Genomic DNA, 20,242 nt, shown 5'->3' on the forward strand with positions numbered 1-20,242 from the left:
GATCAATATTCTGTATGAAATTCCATTTTGCTAGTTAGACTTTGCAAATTTATCAGGTTGACTAAGTGTAACTCTGGTAACACATAATAAATCCCTGGAAACAGTGACGTCAGGTTTCTCCTTTTGGATTAGAAAGTGGTAAGTTTTCTGTTTTTAAAATTCAGATACAGTTTCGGTACTTCCATTCTTCATCTCTTTCTAGAGGTGACTTGAGTTGTGCTGAAGGGCACAGATGCTGTGGCCAGGTTGTCTGTGGGCAGTTCTTTCTGGCTTAGCCGCTCTCCACCTAGGTGGCTGGGACATCTGGTAGCCTCTGTGTGTGTCAGCTTCCTGGTCTGTACACGGTCGTGATCGTAGGCCTCCCTCAGGGCATGAGAATTAAGCAAACAGCAGAAAAGTCTGGCATGAAGGGCGTCTTGTGCACTGTGAACGTATAATTCATTTTCAAGGCCAGCAGTAATACAATCTTTCTTTTGAAAATTCTCTAATAATAGATTGTGCTGATAATGTTGGCAAAAAAATTATATATATATATGGAACCCCTACTGGCATAGTGGTTAAGTGCTATGGCTGCTTACCAAAAGGTCGGCAGTTCAAATCCACCAGGCACTCCTTGGAAACTCTATGGGACAGTTCTACTCTGTCCTTTAGGGTCGGTATGAGTCAGGATTGACTCGAAGGCAACGGGTTTGGGTTTTGTTTGTGTATATATAGCCATTTAAGTAACACTGTTTACTTTCTGGAGCCCTGGTGGTGCAGTGATTATGCGTTTGGCTGCTAACCAAAAGGTCGGCAGTTCAAATCCACCAGCCGCTCCTTGGAAACACTATGGGGCAATTCTACTCTGTCCTGTAGGATCGCTGTGAGTCAGAATCAACTCGAAGGCAATGAATTTGGTATTTTTTTGGTTTACTTTCTTAGACCCTGTGATACATTGGAACATATTTTTCTGTTTTGCTTAACGGTATTAGAATGAACGTTCTTTTAAAAAATTACTTATTTTCACATGTAATGCATGAGTACATTCTCTTTTTCTAATATTTTCATGTTAGTTTAAAGTAGCACCTTTAGAAGCTTCTTCTGCTCTCTACTTAATTCTGTGAAAGTAAGGACAAGAGAAGGAACTTCACTGTTGCAGGAAGTTTATTTATTCTTGGGGATTTCTGTTGAGAAGTTAGGATGGCGCACAGAAAAGGAAAGATTGTGGAGCTGTGGGCAATACTGTGAAGACACCTAAAGGAAAGCTGTCTTGTGCTCTGGCCCTGGTGCTGCAGGGAGGCCAGCATCAGGGCTAGAGGGAGCCGTCTGGAGGCATCTTCTGGTGTGGAGCTCAGGGCACACCTGCCTTCTGTCAGGTTCGGGGCGGGGGGGTGTGTATGCATGTGTGTGTATGCATGCGTGTGTGTGAGAGTATGCATGCACGTGTTTGTGTGAGTGTGCGTGTGTGTGCTTGCGCATGTATCTGTGCGTGGAAATGAGTGTTATTTGATAGTGAGTGACCAGTGTTTAGATTTATAGGGTTAGAACTCAAGGGACCTTGAATGCTTTTTTTTAAGGTCTTATTTGAGGAGGAAATAAAATATCATTTCATCAGGGCAGTGGTAATTGAAACTAGTAGGACCCGTCTGTCCAACTTCCAACAGTCACCTCTTGTGTTGTGAAAGCAGACACAGCATTTGCAGAGAAGACTGTGTGAGACAAGGCAGCCTTTGAACCTGCAGAGTGTTGGTGATCTCTGACAAATGACTCACCTGGTAGAAACAGGTTACAGGTCTGGGAATTTCATTGGGCTCTACATCTCTTCCAGTCATATGTTCAGAAGAACTTCTGCCATGTAGCCACCTATGATAAATGCATTTGCTGTGGTCTGGGTTTATTACAGGTCACAATGTTGTTGTTGCTTTAATTATACTATTTAAAGTTTACTTTGTAAAGTATTAGTAAATACGAACCGTACCTAACCTTTCTGACTTATGTACAAATTCAACTTAAAGGCAGACTTAGGGACAGAACTCATTTGTAATCCAGAGACTACCTGTATAACCTTATGGGGCCATGGACGTATATGCCTGAATGGACATTATATGGTGCGTGACTGTATACATAAAGAGCCCTGATGGTGCAGTGGTTAAGTGCTTGGCTGCCGACCAAAAGGTTGGCAGTTCAAACCCACCAGCCACTCTGCGGGAGAAAGATGTGGCAGTTGGCTTCCGTAAAGATTACAATCTTGGAAACCCTATGTGGCAGTTCTACACAGTCCTATAGGATCACTACGAGTCAGAATTGAGTTGGCAGTAGTGGGTGTGTACGTATGCGTATGAATACACACACACACGAACATATATCAAAACAAGAAAGAAATACTCCTAACAGTTACAGTCCTCATTTCTGCAACAGGTCATGTGTTCATAGCTGGTCTTTACGTCTACCTTCTTCCACTACCCACTCCACATTTTCTTTGCCCTCAGCAAGCACCCCACCGTGGTTCTTTGCCTGGTGGGATAATCCAGAAACCTTCATCCCTAAAGTGTCCGGGTCATTAGTAGTCCTGTCTGAATTGGGTTGCTGTAGTTTTCCATGGACTTTAATCACCAGGCATGGTGGTACTAAGAGACGGCCTAAGGGATCCCCGGGATTCCAGACATATTATTCTTTACCTCCCTTATGTAATAACAGTCCAGTTTCCTCTTGGTAGTCAGGATCAGTCACACCAGCCAATATGGTAACTCCTTCTCTGCCTGTGGATTCAGAGGCATGAGAAGCCCAAAGTGGCCATCACTCAGGTCCATGTCTCTCATTCTCAACCCCTCTGCCGCCCGTCCTCCCCCTACTCTCTACCTCCGTACTTGAACTAAAAGACACAGATTGTAATCAGATGGGTTTTGTTGTTGAGCCTGCAAGATGATGTAGACTTGAGGCTACAGGGCAGTGGGTGACTGAGTCCTTCAACCCTTGCCCTGCGGCTTCCTGCTCTTTGTAGCACACGTGTCGGTAGGCTGGGTCTCGGTGAAGACCCTCCCTGTCCCACACTGCGTGTTGTCTCTCTCCTAGAATGCGCATCCTGGGTGCGGGGGCATTGTCTTCCCCACGGTGGGTCTTCAGCCTTTGGACGGTGCCTTGCTCAGTTAATACGTGTTGAATGAATGAAACGAAAAGTTAGATGCTTAGCATGTTTTCTTTTAAGCGCTTTCTAACCTCAGGGAATCAAGTGCTTTGTTTTGGGGTTTTTTAGTCATATACACCTATCTTTTTTGTTTTCTAGATGTATTTTTTTTTAATATACTTGCTCTAGTTTTTACACTTAAGTCTTCAGCAGTAACGTCTGTCAACTCGGGGGTTTGATGTACTGACGTCACACTTGGAGAACGCTGGCCTCCTGCACATGCACGGTTATGAGATGCTGCTGCTGTGTGTGACTGTGCACAGTCCCCTAGCTGATATTAAAGGTTGACATGTAAGGGACCGTTTTCACTTAGGGAATAATCTGACGTGTTAGTTGTTGGTGCCGTGTTTATGTTCTGCTTGGTGTAAAGGTGTGCCTGTTGGCGCCCATGCCTCTTTCCAGGTGGCTGTGGTTGTTTCCTGTCTGTGTTCATCGTGTGAACCAGCCTCTGCTCCCCTTCCTGGTTTTCTCCTGAGAGGTGAGCTCTGCACGCACCAACCGTCGCCCATCTCAGAGTGTGCGAATGAAACCTCGTTAAGGTTTATGTCACAGCACATAGTCTCAATGACATTGAGCATTTCTAGGGCTCTTGCTGCTGACAGAGAAGCCTGGTAAAGTCAACTGAGCATCAGGAGGTGTTTTGTTCCAGCAATTTCTTTCTAGATCCAGATAAAGCATGCTTGTTCAGTTCTTGCCATCTTGTCAAGGTGGTTTTAAGCTAGAACTTTCAAACAATAAAGGGTCTGTGCTTTCCTGTTCAGTAATATTTAACAGTGTCATAGGGTCTAGTTGAGATGAAATTTTAAAAGTTCTTTTTAATGGCTAAAGAGGGAGGACTTTGATTAAAAAGTTATCTGGGGTGATGCCCCTTGGATAACTGATGCATGATTGTAAAGTTAGCACTGTTGCTGAGCCTGGTCCCCACGACGGAAAAGTCGGGCAAGTAAAGAATATTTCCACCTCACAGGGGCCTGAGGGTCCCAGGGGAAGCAGAGCAGACCTGGCCAGGAGGAACTGCTGAGAGCAGTTTTTTTTCCCTCCAGAACATTTTAAAGTTTTGTTTGATGTTGTTATGCAGCTACTTAAAACTAGGAACTTTTATTGACATTGTATTTTTAAATCAGTGTTCATCTCATTTATAAGTATCTCTGTAATTACCCTTGTTCATGTAAGTCATTTGCTGCAAGAAACTTAGACTGCTAGGATTTTTTAAGTTAAGTAAGCTGTACTTAATGGTTCTTTATGTTGATTAATAAGTAGACTAAAAGACTTCTGTATATGTGGATGGGTGTTTACTGTAATGGTGCAGAGAGAGGGGGAGAGGTCTGTGTCAGGGGCCTCAGAGAGGAGCCATTTGTGGACATAGGATTCAATTCTGTCTTATTTTCAGCGACTTTGATATTTATTGATGGAATGTTAGCTACCCAAAGGTCACTCAGGGACCAGTTTTTTGACTAAGTGAAGTTTCGACTTGTATTCAGTTGATTAAATAACTGAATCCTCCGGTTTTGAAATAGGAATCTGGTCTTAGATCTAGCAGTCTTTGTTTTTGAACCATCAAAGAAGCAGTCTGGAAGCTTGTGTGTCAGCTTGCCGCTCCCTGTGCTGGGAAGTCAGAAAGTAGAAATGCTGTCGGCGCGCAGCCCGTCAGACGCGAAGAATGTCCAGAGGCCGGCCCGTGGGTGCAGCGAGGAGTCGGCGGGCGTGGGATGAGAGCCCCTTGGAGCGGCCGCTCTGGATGCTCTTGAGGGCAGGATGTTTACAGCCGTTAAACTTCCAGGAAGTCGCACTTTATACGGTCAGGGCTGGCACGTATCTAAGATGAACTGCAGCTTTTCTTTTATCTGAAAAGTTAGTATTATTGAGAAAGTGATGTTGATTGGTTAAAAAGAACAGTTTTGCTTGCAGATTTTCAGTCCTGTGTGAACTTTCACCCATGAGGGTGAATCTGCTCCTTTGCTGACAGTGGGGCTCAATTTCTAATCAACATGAAGCGTTTTGAAGTATTAGTAATCTGCTTTCTCATGTTCCCTCTTTCTTTAACATACCCAGAACATTTTAGAGTAGGTTTTCTTTTCTTTCTTTCTTTTATTTTAAGCTTTGCAAAAGCTTTAGCTTAAATATGTGACAAGTAGGAGGACAAATTCTCAATCATGAAGTTCCACGTTAGAAGGTTTTAAGTGCTATTTCAGTACAAACTTAATGTTTAATTTCTGGCCAGGAAGAAATAGTCAAAATTCCAGAAAGTATCATAGCCAGATGTTTGTCATTGCTCCCACACGAGCATCCTAAATATGGCAAATGCACTGCCTTAGAACTTATTTTGGTCTGACCTCAGGAGAAAAAGTTAGTAATTCATCATCTGAAATTTGGAGATAATATAGATTTTCTACAAAAGATCTTATGTGTTTCTGGTATACACAGCTATTATGTGACCCTGCCCTAGCTTTTGAAACCTATTATTTTCTCATGGAAAGTTGATCCATTTCTTTGACACTGATGCCCAGGAATGTGGCAGGGGTGGTGCGAGACAGGGACGTGGACATTCTTACTCTTTGTTACCCAGCTGTGGTGTTGAAGCGCCCAGTGCCAAGTCCCCCCACCGGCCCCAGTGCGCACGCGCACGCGCGCGCGCACACACACACACACACACACACACACGCACGCACACACGCACACTGACACACACCCAGGCAAGGTTGGTGTATGATAATCTACGTTAGATTAGAAAGTGATGATGACTGATGACGAGGTTAAGCTAGCAAATGGAAAAGAACAGGGAAGTGTCATCCTGTTAATCTGTAGACAGCAGAAGTCCCGTAATCACAACTGTGTGATGGAGAATAACAGTTATTTCGGGATCTCAGCAGAGGGTCGTAGGAATGAAACTTGCCAGTTAGGTTATATGACTTGTAAGCCACTTGTTGAGTGCCTGAGAGCTCTGGCACTTGATGTGGCTTGTCTCACATAATCAGCTACCACAGGAGAGCTGGGGACACAGTGGCATGGAGAGGCCTCCTGGGAGGCAGCTAGTAGCCTGCCTGGCTGAACTCTGAGCCAGGCATCCAAGTCCTGAGCTCACGCTTGCGGCCACAGCCCGTGCTGGCCCAGTGCACAGTGTTCTTTGTGAACCCCCTGCTCCTGTGCTTGCCGATGACATGCTGCCATGTTTAATCAGGAGGGAATTTGATTCCGCTGAAGTGGGCCATGTGGGTTGCAGGTGAGCTAGTTCCTAGAGGCCAAGTTCTTTTCTCAAGCCTTCCCGCAGCCACCCAGCACACCCCCCGAATGTGGAGTGGTGCTTTCAGAACGGTGTCTGCCTGACTTCTTCACCTGTCCCAGTATTCATGTTGATACATTGTAGCTCTGGCTCATTCCAACACTTCCTGGGCATATTGCAGTTCACCCTCATTCCCAGGGATAGACGAGGAGGCTGTTTCCAGTGCTTGGTATTACAAGCAGCCTCGCTGTGTACATTCTTGTGTGAGCCATAGCATGCACACGTGTGCATGTGTGCAAGTCTGTGCTGGGAAACCCCCCAGCATTGTGCGTCCTGCATGAACTTTCTGGGCTGCGGGTGTGCCATCTCAGCCTCGCCTAGATGTTGCTGAACTGCTCTGCAAAGCAGTCAAACCGCTTTCCATTCCGTGACAAATGCAGGAGCACTTCCTGGTGGTGTGTGCCTCTTTCCCTCGTGTCGCATCAGTCCCTGGTTCTCTGTGCTCCTTTCTCAGACTGTCTCACAGCCGCAGTCTTCTCGGGGCTCTCGCTGCGTGCACCCGGGCCACTGACCACTGCAACTGGCCAGACCGCCCTGGATTCTCCTCTCCTCCTCCTGCTCCTGGCCTGCAGTGGGCCTTCAGAGCCCCTCGTGGTGGTTCTCAAACCCGGCCTCAAGTGAGGCCACCGAGGGTGCCTTTACAACAAGCCAGAGCCAGTCAGAACCCTGGGGGCTGACCTGGGTATCCGTATTGTTTAGAAGCTGCTCAAGGGTCCCAGGCAGGGTGAGAACCGGTGGCTCTGAGGAGACTAACAAGTTCTAAACAGTCTGCCCTCCAGCCTGAGCCCACCAGTTTGTCCAGCTGCCTCCTGCATCAGCGGGTTCACTGACGGTCAGACACGTTTGCTGATACCATTTCTTCATACCTTCATTCCTTCTTCCATTCATTTATTCATTCCTTCATTGGATAAGACGGTCAAAACTCTTCTGTCCCCCACATCTGGGAGGTGCGGTGGTTTCCACAACTCTGTCCAAGCCTCACCTCCTCCTTGGAGTGTCTCCCAGTCACCAGCCCACTCCCTGTAGTGCTGACATTTCATTTTTGGTGTTAGGAGAGCTGATTCAATGTTATCGGTCACTTGTAGATAGGAAAATACAGCACAGATGTTAACTGAACCAGGGTTCTTCAGGAAGCTAATGGTAGAATTACAGTGAGCCCTGTTCTTTCCACATGGGCATTCTGTTTTTTCACTTGTAAGGTGTTTTATACCTTCTTTTTAAAGAAAAAAAAACAAACTATCAGATTATTTCACAGATGGCCTGTCTACTCTGATGCACCCTTGCGGTGGCACCATCTCAGCCCCGGTGGGAAGCCGTCCCTTGGTCAGGCCCCAGGAAGTCGCTTCCTCCCCACAGGCACGGCCCCAGGGCTACCCTGCAGCCCTGTGGATTCGACTTCTCCAGACCTTGAACCAAGACCCACTCTGAGCTCCTCAGACTTTTTTTTTTGGATGGAATTTATCTTTTACAAATTCCTTTTCCATTATACAAGCAATGCATGTTCATTGTAGAACGTAGAAAATGTCGATGGCCTACAAGCCCGGCTAACTGCCCAGACAGAACACCATTCCTGCTTCTCTGAACGCCACCCTGGCCCTTATCGCCTCACGTATGGCATGGGCATGCACATTTCTGTAGTCTTTCTCTCCACCCGGCAGCCAGAGGCCTGGGCACTGTGCAGCGTGCTGGCCTGCCGTTCTGTGACCTCACGGAGGTGCTGAACATTGTTGTGAACATTTTTCTGTGTAATTGGTCTTCAGAAATGTTTAATGGCTAATGATTTTGTGTCTTCAGTTTTTCTCTGCAATAAATCTTTGCACACATTCTTGTTTCCTTTGGGTAAGGAGGTCCTGAATCCCAGAGTGTGTACACAGAGTTTTGAGGTCTTTGACGGTGTTGCCAGATTATACCCCCAAACAGCAGGAGCATTCTGTGCCCCACCAGGGGTCTGGGCGAGGGCTCATGACTCACACCTACACCACACAATGAGGAAAAGGACAGAAAAGGTTCAGAGCACACGCAAGAGCTCAGCCTCAGAAACGGGCTGTGGGTGCAGGTTGAGCGTGCTGACCGTCTCAGTGACTCTTGGGTTCAGCTGTGTTCCCTGAGCATCCCGTGCACCAGGCACTGCCTTAGGAGCTGGTGGTACAGCGTGACCAGTGGGGACGGCGGTCTCTGCCCTCTTAGTGCCTGTATTCTAAAGTGGGGCGAGAAGAAAAGCGAGTAGTGCTGAGAGTGCTAGGAGAGAAATGACAGGGAGGGGAGTAGGGAGGATGGGGATGGGGGGCTCTCGTCTCAGGGAGCAGCTAGTGCAGAGTCTTGAGGGGACCACGATGGTGCCTTTACCCTAAATGAGGCAGAACTCCACCGGGGGCCTTGGAGCAGTGGCCTGGTCTAGTTGAGGTGAACACTCCTCGCATCAAAACCAGGCTGGGGCAGGATGGGAAGCCGTTGGACGGGCTGTTGGACAGGGTGGGAGAAGTGACCGTGTACTGGAAATGTTTTGAGGGTGGAGCTTGCCGCTGCAGTAGATGCGGGCGGGGTCTTAGAGATAACCAGAGGTCCAGGTGACGCCAGTGTGTGGCGTTTCCTGACACCAGTAGCCCCGTGAGAGCCACTTTGGGCAGGTGATCGGGAGGTCTTTGGGGACATGTTGAGTTTTTGATGCTTCCTTGGCATCCACGTGGCGGGTCCACACGGCGCTGCGCTGGCTGAGGGGCATGCTGGTGGCGTGTTCTCGAGCTGGCAGCCAGAGGCCTGGGCACAGTGCAGCATGTGGGGCTGCCATTCTGTGACCTCGCCGAGGTGCTGGCTTAGTGCTCTTCTGAAGCTGTAGTGCCATTATCATACTAACTCATGTCACGCCTCCAAATGTAGGAGACCAGGCTCTGTGGCCCCTAACTAGCCCTCTTCTCCAGGGTCGCAGTCATCACGAGCTTATTTTTAGAGAGATTTTAACTAGTCACTAAAAGAGAAATGTGAAAAAAAATGTTTAGGTGCTTCCAACTTGTTGTGATTGGAATGCTCCGGAATGTTCTGTGTACATCTGTTATGCTTTACGTGTATAATTTTATACTTTAGAGAACAGCTTCATTTTGTCACAGTGGCAGAGAGGATCACAGTTCCTACTTGAAGACTTTTTCTGATGACAGTGAAAATCATAAATATTTTCCTCCTAAGTCCACTATCTTAAACACTTGCCCTTGAACGAACACCTTTTCCAAAAGCTTCAGTTTTAGACTCTGTCATAAACTTTTTGATGAATCTAAATTTTTTTTCTAAAATAAATGTCATGTTTGTGATTATGAAAAATATATTCCTTCTTAATCTATTTTTAGATGGTCATCAAGAGGCCTTGGTGGCATAGTGGTTAAACTCTCAGCTGCTAACTGAAAGGTCAGCGGTCCGAACCCACCAGCCGCTCCATGGGAGAAAAATGTGGTAGTCCCTTTCTGTAAAGTTGTACAGCCTTGGAAACCCTGTGGGGCAGTTCTACTCTGTCCCTTAGGGTTGCTATGAGTTGGAGTCAAATTGATGGCAATGGGTTTTGGGTTTTTAATGTTTCATCATAATTACACTTTTTGGATTTGTTTATTCCTTACTAGTATGTGGCCATGTATGCTTTTTGTGTGTGTTAATATTAGAAACTGGTAAAGTCAGATATTTTTTAGCAGAAGAAAAGCCGTTTTTTATCTATTAAAGTGATTTCCACTCAAAACAACTCAAAAATGACCGTAAGGCCCTAGACATTGCTGTACTCCTAGAAAATATGTTGAAACATACATGCTAGAAATACGGAGTGAGCTCTTTTAAAGCAAACTCATGTCAAATCAAGGGTATTCAGCTCTATAACTGTTCTGGCTTTAATGTATATCAACTTTACATCTTTTAAAACAACATAAAATAATAGAAACATAAGCTAAATGCAAATTATATTAACAAATGAAATTGTAAATTATACCTAAATCCTAATATCATAAAATTTAACTTGTTAGCATGTTAACATAAAGTATAAAAATAGATGTCTTGGGAGGCCTTGTTAAACTGTTGCTGTGCACACAGGATTTTGTAATAAATCTTCAATTTTTATTTCTTTAATGAGATTAAATTTGGAGAACTAACAGCACTAGAGAAGGGAAAGCTAGTTTTAGAAGATCATCACTATAAAGGAAGTAATGAAAAAAAGCTGAAGTTCCTGAATTGATGTGAATTTTCCTCAGTTTAAAATTTATGCTGCTATTTTTAATTATTCAAGTCAGGTGGTTTTTTAACTGCATTAAAAAAAATAGTGGTTTGGGGTTGTGTTTGTTTTTATTCCATTCTAGAAAGATTTTTAAATATTTTTTGATTATAAAAATAATGCATGCTCACCATCAGTGCAAAAGAGTCCAGAGAAAAACATTACAGTTACCTGTTCTTCCCCACCCAGAAATAACCTCTTCAGCATTTTGGTCATAGCATCTTTTTAATACTTCCAGACATTTTAAGGCACTTGTTTATGACTTGTGTACATGCGCGCACACACATAATCCATGTCACTGTTTTTATTCATTTAATTCTTAAGCACTGAGAAAGTAGCTTCCCATTGCCAAAAGAAAGAACAGTTACCCTTGAGTCAATTCTGCTTCATGGCAACCCCAGGTGTGTGTCAGAATAGAACTGTGCTCCGTAGGGTCTTCAGTGGTTGATTTTTCGGAATTAGATTGCCAGGCCTTTCTTACAAGGTGCCTTGGTGGATTCCAACCACCAACCTTTTGGATAGCAGCCAAGCACTTAACTGTTTGTGAGACTCTTCGCTTCTGATTAGTAATGTGTTTTTAGCTATCTCTCTCTCTCTTTTTTTTTTTTTTACCTCCTATAATTTTTTTATTAATGTCAGCACTACATTAATTAAACAAAAAAAACCTGTTGTCGTCGAGTCTGGTTCACTTGGGTATGTGTCCTTTTTGAGGTGCCCTTGCTTTCATGGGGGAGACTAGCTGTACTCCTCCACGTGGGGGTGTCTCGCATCCGTCTCTGTGCTCACAGCCCAGCCTCCTTGCGTTTCCACTGGCATCTCCACATGGAAGCTCAATTCAGGTTCCTGTTCTCGGGCTGCCGTCCCCCTTCCCCACCTGGGAGAGCCACTTGAAAGCACAGTGTTTCTTCTGCTGGTGAACTTGGGGAGTCAAGTAGGGAACTAGCTGAACAGATGCCTGTGTGAACCTCTAATAATGCTCCCACTTTCAAGCCTCATCTGGTCACCCTGAGCTTGGTGCTGTCGTTATGTTGCCATAGTTGTGCTCACCGCCTGAGCGTGGACAAATTGCAGGTGGACTACTTACTAGAGACTTAGCTTTTTTTCTCCTCAGTTTCAGAACTCTTCTTTCCAGGCTAAAGATGTGAGGGCTGTACAGTCCATGGGCATATTCCAGAATGTGGCACTGAATTAGGTGGGGGCCGGGCAGGAGATGGAAACTGCACCAGTAATTTGAATGGAGAGAATTAAATAGACACAATTATTAACTAGTAATGGGACTAACTACTAATGGAGGCTGGAGGTGGTGAGGAAGACTCTAAAGAATACAAGAATAGCAGATGTAGGGAGCAGTACCACCTCTAGGGCTGAGAGAGAGTACCCCAGGAAAGAACACACCTGGAAGAGACCTGCTCCCCCAAGGCTGAGGTTCAGCCACTGGATGGTGGGAAGTTCACTGAGGTATCACAGGAATGGCTGGCAGGAAGGCAGCTGCCCACTGGAGGGCCGGCAAAGCTCCCTGGGATGGGAGCTGCTGGGTCTTCTGCACACCACTGGCAAGGAAGCCACCTGCTGGCAGCCACACGGTAGCAGCAAGAAAGCCAAAAGCCCAGAAGCAGACAAAGGAGCCCCGTCTTGCAGTTTCCCCCCAGTGTCATCTATTGACAAGCCGGAGAAATGTTTACAGGGTCTGGCTCCACACGAAGCAGGGTAAAGACGGGTGGATTTGGAGTGGAGAGGCAATAAATTGATAACCGGCACTCCTACATTAAGAGATTCAAATTTTGAGATTTTCAGTTATATTGTTTTCTTCAGAAGTTTGAGAGAAACTGTTTTAGAAAGAGCTAGGGCACCAGTGGATCCATTGATGTGTAGGCTCAATTTATGCCCACTTCTTGTGGGAATTATTTATGTACAAGACAACCTCTAGTCTAAGAACATGACACTTCCCCCGTACAATACAGAATCCCTTCCCTGATAAGCAAAAGCAGCAGTCACGTTTCTATGCTCTGAGACATAATACTAGTCCTTATGGCTCTTAGTACAGTTTGGAATAGAACTTTTGTGTACAGTGTTTTCGGAATATGTGAGAACCTCAGATTTGAAAGTGTGCCAGAGTGAGAGTGAAATGTCTATCAGAAATGTTGGTGACCTTTTGAAAAATCCAGAATGAATGCAGTTTCAGTTTCCTGTGGGCCCTCGAGATTATTTTCAATGCACAGTATAATATTCTAAAGGGAAATTTGGGGTTGAGCTCATTGCTAGACAAGAAAAATCTTAAGTAATGACGCTAGCAGTAGAGATATGAATTTTATAATAGGCGTAGGCATCAAGATAGATGGAGGAGTTATAATTTGGCAGATGATCTGGAAATGGGTACATGAAACAAACAAACTGAAGGAGGAAATCAAGCCGTTTCGAGAAGAGTTTTCCCACAGTGCTTCAGACAAAGAATAAAGACGTACTTTGTTGACCAAACTTTTGTAGCCTATTTTCGTCAAGACCAAATCTTTAATGGTACTTTTGTAGATGTGAGTTTTTAACAATATGCCTTATGTCCAAACTTGGAGAAGGAGTTTAACACCATGACCAACAGGAAAGATGGAAACCTTGAACAAAAAGTTTTGTTTTTTAACCTACATTTTGCATATTATATTCTTATCAGTGTTTCTCCTCCCGCCCAGTGTTTGAAGCCCAGGTCTGATGTGTGGGCCTGTTTATTTCTGGGGGAAGCAGGTTGCGATGCAGGTATGTTTTTTCTTCCATTTTTTTAATATCTCTTGCTGATATGGTGCTTTAAGTGACTTTGGAATGAGGTGCAATCTTTCCATGTTAGTTAAGAGAGAGATCCTTGTTCCTTCTGATCATTTGTGTCTTTGGGACAATGGGGTGGACATTGTAGCCCAACTGATGGTAATTCTATATTTTTATGACCAGAAGGTGAGTTTTCAGTGGAGGAGATGTGAAAGGGTAGAAATGGTCATGGGAAAGAGAGACGTGACGCTGAGAAGACAGCTGATGGTAACGTTTACCATCCTGGTCATGGTTGGCCAGAAAAGGGAAGGGGCTGGACCCCTGAGAAAATTGTTTTGGCAAGTAATGTTTGGTATCTTTAAAACACGTTATGGAAAAAATAGTGAGTTTTCACGTTTTACTTACATGGTGGCAGGAGAAATAGATTAATTAGTGGGTGCCATTTTGAGGAGCTATGTGCTCCTGTCATAGAATGAAGGGGCCCTCGTCTCACCTGTTGTTGGTCTTATTCTAGGTAGATGAAACTAAATCCTCTTTTTAGAAGTTACTAAGAAAATCTTGGGGCCCTAGTGGCACAGTGGTTAAGAGCTACGGCTGGTAACCAAAAGGTCAGCAGTTCGAATCCACCAGCTGCTCCTTGGAAATGCTATGGGGCAGTTCTCCTCTGTCCTGTAGGGTCAGTAGGAGTTGGAATCGACTCAAAGGCAACAGGTTTGGTTTTTGGTTTGAGGAGATCTTTACCTGCCCTTCCCCAGAGGGCATGTGCCCTCCGTGCGCAGCTGGGGTATATCTTCTGGTGGTGCTGGGATGATCTGTGGGCAGCAGCTTTGGACATGGAGCCACCGTGGGCCAGGCGTGTGCTGGCTGTCTCCACACATTCGATCAGTACACCCTTACTGGAGCCTCTCAGGGTAAGCGTGGCATTTATTGTTCAGGTGAGAAAGCCAGACCCTGCAGTCCCAGTGAGCAGAAAGCCAGGATTCCAGCCCAGGCCAGCCCAGTTCCACAGCCTGAGTGCCAACAACTATGTGCGAGAATGTTCTTTGTGATAAAACCAAAGAGCTGGGAGGTCCCCTGAGAAGATACCTGGCTCCTCTTCCAGTGTGAGCAGAGAATGACTAACCCTCAGGTCACATGGTTGTTATGCCATGTGGGAGGTGATTAGGCAACACATGAAAAGGTCATAGGGCAAGAAACATATACCTCTGTGACTTATTTTATATTTCATAATCTCGACCATCAGTGCTTCCTTATATTTAGCTAAAATCTGAACTGCCTCAGAAGAAAGGCTAATCGTCTACTTCCGAATGATCACAGCCTTTGAAAACCCTACGGAGCACACTTCTACTCTGATACACATGGGGTCGCCATGAGTCAGAGTCAACTCAGTGCAACTGGTTTTTTTATGTGTATTTTTTCCCACACAGGTGGTGGCACCCACACTGCTCTGTGCCTTGCTCTTTTCTCTTAACAAAATGTCTTGGAGGCCTTTCCGTTTTAGCATGGAGTGAGCAGCCTTGGTCTTCCTAACCACTGCATAGAGTTCCCTTCTGTTCCATTCCATTCATACCACTGTGGTATGGACACACCATAGTTAAGTCTGTCCTATGCAAGTAGGTTTAGGGTAGTGTTAATCTTTTGCTATCACAAGCATTGCAATAACAGTACACTTTTACAGCATCGTTTTACACGTGTGAAACATTTCTGTAGACTAAATCGTAGACATGGAATTGTTAAGATCATGTGTGCACATTCAAACTTTTGAGAGGCAGTACCAGCTTGGCCTCCCCGACACTGCACCAGCTCGCCTTCCCCTCGCCCCCCGAGCCGTGAGCACACTTGTTCCCACGCTCCAACACGCCAGCTTTCCAGTCTTGTGAGTGCTGCCGTCTGCCGGGTGAGGAGTGGTGTCCCGGTGGGATCCACTAACATGAGTCTCTAACACGAGTGGAGGGAGCCTTTTTATGTGCCCAGGGGACAATTATGTTTCTGTTTTTGTCAGCAGCCTTCTTTTTGCTCGTTTTTCCATTTAGTTCTTCATCTTTTTACTTACTGATTTTAGGGTGTGGTATGTTCTAAAGCAATTAGCCTGTGCTGTGAGTTGCAAATACTTCCCCCGTTTGTCTTTGAAGAAGTCCAATGACTTCAGTGTTTCTCTTCATGAAGACGTGTTCTGCCTTTTCATGTCCCATCTGTCGGGCCTCCTGGTAGGACTCGCAGCTTCTGGAATGTGCTAAGAACGGCCTTCTCCCTGCCCGGAGTACAAGACAAAACAGCCTCATTGCAGTGTTTTAGTGATAGATTTCTGTATGTTTAAATATTTTGTTCATCTTGAGTTTTTTTGTGCTGTGAAGTGTGAATAATCTGTTTTCCCCACACTGATTGAAGCATCGTTTTTATCAGATACTTCAATATTTTATATATATATTTTATATATTTTGGGTATATTTCTTCACCTCCTAGTCATTGATTTGTCTGTGTCAACATGCACTGGCACCAAACTTTCTAATTAATGTAGTTTTTCAGTAATTTTCATATCTAAAGGTTTAAACACAGAAGAAAACATTCTTTGATGGTTATGAGGGTGGGGAGGGAGGGAAAGGGGTATTCACTAACTAAATAGTAGACAAGAATTATCTTAGGCAAAGGGAAGGACAGCACACACTATAGGGGAAGTCAGTACAATTGTACTAAACCAAAGCTAAGAAGTTTCCCGAATACAGCCAAACACTTCGAGGGACAGAGTAGCAGGGGCAGGGATCTGGGGACCATGGTTTCAGGGGACATCTAGGTCAATTGGCGTAACAAAGCTTATTAAGAAAATGTTCTGCATCCCACTTTGGTGAGTGGCGTCTGGGGTCTTAAAAGCTAGTGAGCAGCCGTCTAGGATGCATCAATTGGTCCCAACTCACCTGGAGTAAAGGAGAATGAAGAACATCAAAGATACAAGGAAAATATTAGCCCAAGAGACAGAAAGGGCCACGTAAACCAGAGACTGCATCAGCCTGAGACCAGAACTAGATGGTGCCTGGCTACCACCAATGACTGCCCTGACAGGGAACACCACAGAGAGTCCCTGACAGAGCAGGAGAAAAGTGGGGTGCAGAATTCAAATCTAGTAAAAAGACCAAACTTCATGGTTTGACTGAGACTGGAGAGACCCTGGAAGACATGGCCCCCAGACTCTCTGTTACCCCAAAACTAAAACCATTCCTGAGGCCAACTCTTCAGACAAAGATTAGACTGGACTATGGACATAAAATGATACTTGTGAAGAGTGTGCTTCTTAGCTCAAGTAGATACATGAGACTAAATGGGTAGCTCCTGTCCAGAGGCGAGATGAGAAGGCAGAGAGGGTCAGGATCTGGTTGAATGGACATGGGAAGTCTGGGGTGGAAAGGAAGAGTGTGCTGTCACAGTATAGGGAGAGCAACTAGGGTCACATAACAAGGTCTGTATAAATTTTTGTATGGGAGACGAGCTTGAATAGTAAACTTTCATTTAAAGCACAACAACAAAAGGAAAAACAAAATTCATATCTGATAAGGCCAATCCTCCCCTATTGTGTTTTCCAGAATTTTCTTGGCCATCTTTGCATGTTTTTTAGAATCAGCCTGTCACATTCCTCAAGAATCCCTCTGACACATTAGTTAGAGTAGCCTAGGATCTGTAGACTGACTTAGCGGGCTAAGGGGAAATGTACCACTGTAATTCCTGGGTAAACGTAGATGTGTATGAGACTCACTTTTCTGGTAAGTATTAAAATGATTTGATAAAATGTTAACCAAAACCAAAAATGGTTTCTATAGCCTAAAGTTCCAGAGAAATAAGACTAAAAACACACTAATAATGTAAAATTGAAGGAATTTTTGAGCATTGTTTATTTTGGTATCCATTTTTTATCATGAATGCCTCAGACTCATCTGTTTGCTTTGTGATCATTTATAAATATCATTTGTACCCTGGAAGAGAAGCAAAAAATTAAATATAATAAGGTTTTATGTGTGGAAAGTAGGTTTATACCGCAGTTTTCATAAGCCGTTGTTGTTTGTTTGAAGTCCTTTATCCCTCACAGTGCTTTTTCTCACCTGTCTTTCGTAGCCTAAGTGCAATGGCCAGCTGTTACTGACTCAAGTGTGGAAGCATCTGAACTTGATAGAGTCTGACTACTTCGGGCTAGAGTTCCAAAACGTCCAGTCCTGCTGGGTACGTGAGGCTGCTTCTCTTTGCTTTAGAAGCAGGTGTAGAGATGTTGTAGAGTGTGTAGATGCATACGTGCACAGAGAGCCGTCAGAACCTGTGATCACGGAAGGAAGGAAGGAGGGGGCTTTGTACCTGGCGTGCCATTTACTGTCAAAGCCAATATTGAAACATTTTATTTATAGATGTAGGGAATATATTTGCCTTTCTCTAAAGCTGAATTCACATCCTCCCTAAATCTGCCTGTCCATCAACACATGTGCCAGAGATACCCTTTCTTCATAAGTGATAAAAGCAACCAGTAGTGCTCCTGCGTGGTAATTACTGAAAGAGGACTTTGAACAAACTCTTCCGCTAGGTTGGCGATGCTTGTCTTACAGCAGTAGGATGTAGCCTTACCAAGTGCAGAACTTGAATTTTTATTCTGGTTCAGAGTGTGTGAGCACGTTGGGCTCCGTCTGGCGCTCAGAAACCCTCGCAGAGCTGTCTCCCCGTGTGGCCCTGCTGTAGCACGCAGCGCCCCCTCTGTGCAATAGCCACTCGTCAGTTCTTCACAAATGCAGTCTACCCCAAATATTAGAATAATTATTGGTGCCCACTCTGGCACCATAACCATGCCTCTGTGTGAGTCGTGGCAGTGCTGTGACCCAGCATTGGGGGTCTCACTGCTTCCTAAGGCCGCTGCTCTGCGTAGGAGAGCGGGGTGAGGGCTGGAGTGTTCCCGCAGCAAACATTTCTCTAAATTAGAAATATTTTTGTATTTTATGATGTTTGTTAAATAGAGATTTTTTAATGGACTTGATCTCTTTTCTTAAATCCTCTTTAGATCTGGCTTGAACCTATGAAACCCATCATTAGGCAAGTACGAAGTGAGTACTTTTGAAAAACTTCAAAATTCTGTTCACTTAAGTTGTTTTGTTCTTGAATGTTCAGATCCGAGGTATGTCCACGTGTTCATTAAACCACTCTGGGGGATAAGAATGAGGTACTCACCAACAGCAGGTAAATTGGGACGTCACTTTGCTGTTTTGTTTTGAACTACGATAGGAGGAGGGCAATAAATTTACCTCAGGTGGTTCTAATGCTACCTGGATATGCTGTTTGGTATCAGGTTAATATTTCCCCCATATGCAAAAGTTAGTGTATGATTTTTCCTCAGGTTATGAAAAGGCATTTAGAGTCCTCTTTTAAGTAACATTTTTAATAAAATGGTTAATACTGTTCTGTAGTTATAAACATAATTGTAATGTAAACATAACTATTTTTGTTATTCTCTGTTAAATTTTTTAAATAATGACCTATAGTAATGCTTCTTAGTCCTTATAGGAGGAAGCTCTAGTTGCCGGCATTCACCTGTAACTTTTTAGCACTAAGTTGAGGGGTAAGGGAATTATAGAAGTGGTTTATTGGGCACCGATAAAGCTACAACCATTTCAGGTGCCATGCACTTTAGCAAAATAGCTCCCTTTTTCTTCTTTTGAAAATTACATGGCTGAGTTATTATAAAATTTCAATAAAGCTAAGATATTCAGATCAGCTAATGAATTTTATGCCTTTTCTTTACAGTAATCAGATTGTTCTAGTTCAGTATGCTAGAACAGTATACAGTATACCATATATACTAAAATATATGAGGATTTCAAAAACAGTCTTTATTATTACTACTACTAATAGTATAAATGCTTTATATTTATTAGTTTTTAATCCTAAATAATGAACAGGAATAGAGCACAGGGCATTCTTAGAGCAGTGAAACTATTCTGTATGATGCTGTAATGGTGGACACATGACATTATGCATTTGTCAAAACCCACAGGACTGTACAACACTAAGAGTGAACCCTAAGGTAAACTATAGACTTTACTTAATAATAGTGCATCGTTATCTGTTCATCAGTTGTAGCAGGTATACCACAGGAACACAAGATGTTAACAATGGGGGAAACCATGTGCAGAGGAGTATATGGGAACTCTCTGTACTTTCTGTACAATTTTTCTGTATACCTAAAACTGTTCTAAAAATAAAGTCTATGAAAAATATAAACAAGAATGTATTTTAAAATTTTTATGTGCAATTTTCTACTTGTTTTTAGGGTTTTCTTAAATAATATTGTCTGCTTCTAAAAATGGCGTGGGGGTGGTGTCTGACCACTTCTAACCTCACAAGGGGGAAGGAGAATCCAGATCAACAGCCCAAGGCTGATTCCTATGAGGCAGAGGTCAAACTCTGCCACCTTTACCAATTCTGACACCAACCGTCCCTCCCACGGTGCTCCATACTTCTCTGCTGGATTCGATAATTCATTGCAGTGGCCATGCAGAACTCACAGACAATACTCACGATTATGGGGTTTATTAGGGAAGTAACAGGTTACAATTCAGGTTCCGGAACACTCAGGATACAGTTCTTCCATCAGGACAGCCTCTTCCTAGTCATGCTCACAGGCACACCTCTCTGGCCCTCAGTCTCTGCCCTACTCGATTAGTGTTACTAATCTCTTTTAGCTCTACCAATAAGTGCCCAGAGGCACTCTACTCTGCCACCAGTTCTCCTGCCGAAAGGCACTCAGCTTTCTCACTCCGTGGGCCAGGAAGCCCACCACGCCATC

At 44.3% G+C, this 20,242-nt stretch overlaps 1 protein-coding gene across 1 annotated transcript in view; it reads left to right on the forward strand.

Annotated features, from left to right (window-relative positions):
• FARP2 (FERM, ARH/RhoGEF and pleckstrin domain protein 2) overlaps window positions 1-20,242 on the forward strand; it is an 86,571-nt gene that overhangs the window by 14,855 nt on the left and 51,474 nt on the right. Inside the window, 2 exon segments of the mRNA XM_023740857.1 lie at window positions 17,536-17,640; window positions 18,461-18,503. Of these exon segments, the coding sequence (XP_023596625.1) occupies window positions 17,536-17,640; window positions 18,461-18,503 (148 nt within the window).

The sequence above is a fragment of the Trichechus manatus genome, unplaced genomic scaffold (assembly GCF_000243295.1).
Source record: "Trichechus manatus latirostris isolate Lorelei unplaced genomic scaffold, TriManLat1.0 scaffold00165, whole genome shotgun sequence".
In the NCBI taxonomy this organism is placed as follows: Eukaryota; Metazoa; Chordata; class Mammalia; order Sirenia; family Trichechidae; genus Trichechus; species Trichechus manatus.